The 7,253-nt window shown below is 39.9% G+C and overlaps 1 protein-coding gene across 2 annotated transcripts in view; it reads right to left on the reverse strand.

Moving 5' to 3' along the window:
• Window positions 1–7,253, reverse strand: part of rbms3 (RNA binding motif, single stranded interacting protein) — a 340,839-nt gene that overhangs the window by 42,761 nt on the left and 290,825 nt on the right. For both annotated transcript variants that reach the window (XM_059350713.1, XM_059350712.1), the window contains one exon: window positions 3,029–3,135. In XM_059350713.1, coding sequence (XP_059206696.1) covers window positions 3,029–3,135 — 107 coding nt within the window. The remainder of the gene's footprint in view (window positions 1–3,028; window positions 3,136–7,253) is intronic.

Below are 7,253 nucleotides of genomic sequence, written 5' to 3' on the forward strand. Positions count from 1 at the left end.
GGGAATATGCGTGTTCAGTGAGGCGTTTACCTTGAGATGCAATTTACGTGACAGCGCCTATACATCCGGGGGCCGTTTGATCGATATCTGGGGTATTTTTTTTTTCTGTTTTTAACAGCGCCATACTTTAGAGTAAATACAAATGACAGGCAGTAATGGTTTACATAAAGCCAGATGTTGGCAACATCTCCAGGGGCCTTGTGAGCAGGGTGGAGCCTGTTATTAGAAATACCATTACCTCAGAGGTAAACGTCTTGTTTAGAGCGACATCATGATGGAATGGAAAGAGTTTAGTCGACTGAAATGCTTTTGCCATTCATGGATCTGCCGGCTATCAAGAAAGCGCAGTATTGTTGCATTCGAGGAAATTATGTAAAAATGTGAATATTTATATTGGACATTGCTTTTGTAAATGTCAACATTAAGATGTTAAGATTAATAGATGAAAGAAGCATGCAATCTTTGAACTGAAGTTGGAACATGAAGTGAAGCTGTGGTGAAAACAGTATGAGAGCAAAGATTATATAGGTGTCAATTTATCAGGTGAAAATTTAAGATTAGCTCATGATTTAAAATATAAATAAAGTAGTTTATGTTGTCATATTTGTGGTTTCTTCTATTTTAAATCAGTCGATATTGGTGGATGTACAGGAAATTATTTTAAAGTGACAGTTCACCTACAAATACTTACCTGTAGTGATATTTATTAACCTAGATTGTTTTTTGTGTGAGTTGCAGAGTGTTGGAGACATTGGTCATAGACATGTCTACCTTCTCTCATTATGATGGAACTAGATTGCACTCAGCTTTTGGTGCTCAAAGCATCAGAAATACATTTGAAAAACTCATCAGAAATATCTCTTTTCAGAAATCATGACGCGGTTCCTCCACATTCTTGTTGTGAACTATTTACTTTCTACTGAATTCCACCTGCCAACCACATCACTGTGCAAAAAAAGTATTAAAGGTAAGAGAAATAATATGTATGTTTGATTTTTGGGTGTAACGTCCCTTTAAATGCGGTGCAGTTAGAGTTGACCGCTTCCTGAGTATGTTTTTTTTTTTTAGTTTTTTTTTTAGGTTTTATTTTATTTGCACAATTAGAATTACACAAAATGACAAAGATAACATATAATGTAAAGTGCAGGGAGAGGCAGAAAACCCAGATGGGCTTATTTAAAGCCTCCACCTAAAATTTCATCAGAAAGTAATAAACTGACAACAGAAAAAACAAATGTATAACATCAACAAGTTATAATGACAATAACAAAAACAATTAAAAACAAAATGAACATGTTAAAAAAGTGTATTTGTGTGTGAACTAGAATTTCAAAACAGCAGTTAAACGAGCTTTCAGACATCTTTTGAAGCATTTTACAGAGATGGAGTCCTTTGCCAGATGGGAAAAGGTATTCCACAATTTGGTCCCCCTAAATTGAACAACAAATTGACCTCTGCATGTCAGAAATCTTGGAGGATGAAGATCTAAAGATTGACGTGTTGAATAAGAGTGAATCTGAGAATTAAATTTAAAATAAGTCTTAAAGTGCTTTGGAAAGTTTTCATGATCTGAATATACCTTAAAAATAAAAACACATATTTGAGAAATATTGATGTCATGAACAGTACGTATCTGGAGTTTCTGAAAAAGAGGTACAGATGAGGCATGTGACTCAGATCGGGTTGCCATCCTAACAAAACGTTTCTGAAGAACCAAAATTCTATGGAGTGTAGTAGGAAAGGTGCTTGCCCAAACTATATTACAATATGAAAGATATGGATAAATTAAACTATAATAAAGTGTATGAAGACAGTTTGTAGTTACCAAATTACTAATCCTCTTAATTATACCAATAGATTTGCTTATTTTTTTGCTAACCCAGTGTATTTGTGCTTTCCAACTTAAGCTCTCATCAACAAAGATTCCCAGGAATATTGCTGTTGACACTTGAGGCATCTCAACAGACTGAATTATGACTTTACAGTCTCTAGAGTATGATTTTTTGCCACAAAATATTATATAGTTAGATTTTTTATATTCAGAGATAATTTGTTTAATTTGAACCATGTAGTATATGAAGTTAAACAAACATTAACATTTTTAATCAGAGAACTAAAATTTGAGTGAGAATGAACTAGAGTTGTATCATCTGCAAACATTATTGGATAAAGAATATTTGAGACACTTGATAAATCATTAATATAAATAAGAAATAATAATGGTCCAAGAATGGATCCCTGTGGGACCCCACAAAGTAATGTAGCTTTTTTGGAGTAGCATCCATTAATACAAACAAACTGTCTTCTGTTTGAGACATAGTTTTTTAACCATTCAAATGTAACATCATGAAAACCATATCTAAGCAGTTTTTTCAATAAAATATGATGGTTCACTGTATCAAAAGCTTTTGACAAGTCAATGAATATACTACAGATAAATTCATTATTTTCTAATGCAGAGGTAACTTTGTCAATCAAATGAAGCAAAGCCATATAAGTGGAATGATTTTTCCGGAAACCATACTGATGTTTGTAAAGAATTGAATTAGAATCTATATGAGAAAAGATCCTTCTGTATATGATTTTTGATTTTTAATATTTTTGAAAAACATGGCAAAATAGAAATGGGTCTATAATTATTAAAACAACATGGATTGTCCGCTTTAAACAGAGGAATAACTTTTGCAACTTTTAAATCCTCTGGTACAACGCCTGTTGACATAGACAGAGAAAAAATGTATGGTCCTTCTATATGTCGACATTGTAAATTAATGACCTTGAAGGTTTAATTTTTGATTTTAGATGGATATATTTACTGAATTCATGTGACTGAAAGCTCAGGAATAATCAAGTAAATGGACTTTGGGACAACAACAGTAATATTGCTGTTGTGTTGCAAATTGCTATTCTATTCTGATTATTGGCTCATTCTTGTAAATTTTTCAGCGGTACAAGATTAAATAAACTCTCCTCTTCTTCTGGGACATGTTGAGTGAGGACGGCTTCTGCCTTGATGTGAACATCTTACCTCGCCTTCTCTGTGCCACGGCCTCCCGTTCTGAGGGTACTTGCTCTGACTCTGGCGTTTCTTCTGCCCTCCGTCGGCAAATTTGCACAGCAAAGGCTCCGTGGGAGCTGCAGAGAGAGAGAGAGAGAGAAAGAGAGAGGGAGAAAGAAGACAAAATCATGTTAGGAGGACTCCATCCTGTGACCCATCAGAAGGACAGAAGCCCTTTTGAACTGTGTTGCATTTCTCTTCTTCTACCATCGTGTTTCTGTCCCTCCCTCCTCCCTCCCTGCCCTCCTATGGAGCTCCTCGAAAAATTCCCAGACTGACGATGTTGGCAGGTCCTTGCTACCCCGGCCCAGGCTGGCAGCCCATGAAAGAGCATCGCAGGGTATTGTTGAAATAATAATCACAGTAATCGCTCTTGTAAATACCTCTGAGATGGTAATGCAGGACCGCTCTGTCAGCCAAAGCCTTTTTTTTCTAGAAGGCGTTTCTGTTCTTGACGCGTAATCCCTCTGTGTTTTACTTTAACAGCCATTTTCTCTTTTATTTGAAATGTTATGCCTTTTTCCACTCCACAACCATCAGTGCAAGCGTCTCACTGGGCTGTGTTGTTTGAGTAGAGGCTGTCAGAGACGGTAGTGCTGCTGTTCCCAGATTGAACACTGGGGGCACTCTAACCATTTCTGAAACAACAAAAACAAAAGTAGCAGATTGACACACATGCCCTCACTACAGAGCTGGAGAGTGTCTATCATCAAGCAGTAGGAAAACATGACATGAAATTAATCTAATTAAAAAGAAAGAAAAAGCTCTCTGTGCTGTAACCTCATCTGAGCCGAGCCTCTGTATCAACAGCCTTTTGTATGCGTAATTGCTGATAAAAGGTCGATGAAAGTGTTGCGATGACCTACGCTGCAATAAAGATATCTTCTCAAAGGGCACTTTCTCACACTTGAGCTGCAGGTGAGCACCGACAGAGACAAAATGGATTCAGGTGGAGGACTCTCTCCTGAAGAGAGAGAGAAAATCTGAAGAAAGACGGGCTCAATGAAAGAAAGAGATTGAAAGAAAAAAAAAATAGCAAAGAAAGGACAAAAGAAAAAACCCTGGTGAGCTTTTCTCGTGAGAAACGGGTGGCTCTCTTGGCTGGGGATCTGGGGGTCTTAACAGTGTCCGTCCCCCTTTTCAGTCTGCGTCAGCGAGATTGGAATCTCTTTGGAAACAGACTGTGGAGATGAGAGAAGGGCACGGAGACAGTTGGATAAACTAAAAGAAACACAGAGTACAGAGAGAGGGAGTGAAGCAAGACACACACACAAAAAAATGGCAGGAGAGTGAAACAGATAACAGAAGCAGGTTAGTGACCGTGGGAGAAACAAGAGGGAAACAGAGGCTGAGTGAGAATCTACACCAGGATCAAACACTCGTTCCCTGTGAAGGCTGGATGGTTCAGCAACAGTACAGTACACACTGAGCCAGCGAGCTTGTCCAAACACTGAACCACTGCTGCTCTGCACCTGGTGGCTTAGAAGGGACCTGACGGCTCTCCTGTCATCGCGTTCACATTACAGGCCTGGCAGCTCGTGACACGGCCGCTCTGTGACGACACCGGCCGATGACGGGGCTGTCTGCAGGAGGTGAGCAACGGGACCTTTCATCACGTCGTGCCAGAGATGACACCCACCCAGAGAATTGTTGATGCTTTAATCTCCGCTCCCAGATGTTGGAGGCGCTTGGGCCTTGATAATAATGCAGCATCACAAGGCGGGAGAGAAAGAAATGCTGTCGGGATTGACAAGCTAGTGACAGCAATAAAATAAGCTGTAGTGATGAACTTGTGACGGGGAGGTTTCCGGTTGAATTAAATAATTTGGTTTGTTTGTTGTTATGTTAATAAGCTAACATAATCGTCTACTCATTTACATTTTTTTCTGCCAAATTTGAGAAAATTATTTTGTATTTACCATGTTCTATAGGTGCCTGAGAGGGTTGTGGCATCAACAAAATGTATTGTTAGAGATGTTCCTAACGAAAAATGATGATTAAACAGAAATTAAAATTTGGACTAATTTACTAATCTACACTCAACAAGGTCAAAATGAAGCACAGCTCAATCTATAGGGGATACAAATCATCTAAATCTTTAATGCATATGTTATCAAAAATGCAGAGAAGACTGCACACGGTCTAACATACAATATGTCTAAATGTCTTTCAAGTTGGCAGAAGTCTTCTCTGCACACTGTCTAACCACTCATCCATCTCCTGCGTACCTGTCCATAAAATAGATGTGCAACATTTATTGTTATTCATATGTTATAAAAGCCTTAATCACATTATTCAGTAACCTAATTGTATTTAAATACAGCTGAAATCAATATATCCCCAGTGTCTTCTCTGCTAGAGCGGCTCTAGTTGGTTAGTTATGTGTGTTGCAATATCGCTTGTATCATTAACTCTGGTATCTTTATGCAAGTTTGATGCATTGAGTTAGCTGGTGTTGCACGCTGATTCACAGCTTGCTAGGTAACTAGCGTTCTGTATCACAAGTGCAAGTCAGTTCGCTAGTAAGGTAGTTAAAGTGTGCATCCAGTCGATCAGGAGAGAACCTGGCTGACTGGCTAAACTTGGCCTCTATTTCTGAAAGAGGAGGCAGGGGCCGAGAGACAAGACAGGGTGGAAGTGAGTCAGGAGCTGCTGGTGAGTTAGATTAGAGTGGAACTAAAACATTGGTAGAGACATCATATGTTAATAAAAAAATAGAGAATCGTTTAACCGACTAGTGCCAGCTAGCAACATTTAATCGCATAGTCGACTAATCCTCACATTAAGTGTGTGTGCACCAATAAAGAGCTACTGCAGGGGCCACACACATGCAAACAAACTTCTCCAAAAAAAAACACAAAAAAATAAATGTGTTTATGTGACTTTAGGGTCTACTATGGGACCAAACTTTTCAGTCAGCCCAGGAGAATGTTGCAGGGAGACTGAGAGAGACGCTCCAGAAGAAAAACAACAAAAGCTCTTCCAAACCTCTCCTCTGGCACTGTGGGAGATAATTAGCTATCGGAGAGATTTGGAGAATCTGACACAGAGCACGCTGACGTTACCCCTGTGACTACATCCCCAGTTCCCACAGCGAGCTAGCCAATTTGTTTAAGACTCCAGCCCAAGATCAACAGCCTCATACCACCCCACCCACCCTGTGATCACACTCACCCCTCTGTAGCCCTGACACACACACACCCTCCTTCTGCCCTCAAAGGCTCTCTGCTATAACCCTGGAAAACACGCAGAAATACCCACAGACACATAAACACACAATGCAAACTGCTGCCAGCCTCAAAACCTTTCTTAGACCTCTCACCACACACCGTCATCACTGGCACAGCCCAGAATAAACTAGGCCACTAGATCTTCATAGTAGCTTGCTTATGCTGCATCTTTAGGTCACAAGCTCAAGTACAACACTGGCTCAAGCAGAGTATGTGTTGTGTGTGTGGGGGCTCTTAAAAAAAGTTCAGTTATGAGCCAATTTACTGCCCTTTAGTGATCCTAAATCATGGGAAAAATACATAAAGTGCTTTTGGTCAGAGGTCAACAACCAGCGTTAACAAGGTGCTCCATGGGATCTCCTAATTGTTTTTTATATGGGTTGCTGTAGGAACTGGTAAACACTTTAACAAGGGGTGACCACACACACACATACATGTGAGTGTGCACACCAAGACCAACCACACTCCCGGACACACAAAAGCAAGAGAAGCAGAGCTAGACAGATTAGAGAGAGTAAGATGTCTGTGCTGCAAGCCTCATTTGATCACAGCCTCGGCTCAATCACACTCCAGACTGTGCATTTGGCTCTGAAGAGATAGTCATGGCTTTCTGCTCATCAATAGACACATTACCACCCAGCAAAATGAACCAATAAGTGCATGCAGATGTACTTCTGTAAGAGACAGCGCAATTACAATAGCCGTTTAAATTGAAGCTTGTTGCAAGTTTCACTTATTAGCGCAGCATTGCATAAGTAATCATTGCCGTTACTGTTGTTTCCTATAGGCCGGCATCTGGGGCGAATCAGCCCTTTGTGTGCAGAACAACAGCCAGCGCAGCGAGAACACCAGATCTCACCATTCCTTTTTCTTTTGGAGATCTGGAGACAAAGAGAGCTAGCGTGTGCTCCGGATGGCCAGCTGAAAAACATCTTGATCCATGAATGCAAATTAGCCCATGCATT

This window comes from Centropristis striata, chromosome 14, assembly GCF_030273125.1.
Source record: "Centropristis striata isolate RG_2023a ecotype Rhode Island chromosome 14, C.striata_1.0, whole genome shotgun sequence".
Classification (NCBI taxonomy): domain Eukaryota; kingdom Metazoa; phylum Chordata; class Actinopteri; order Perciformes; family Serranidae; genus Centropristis; species Centropristis striata.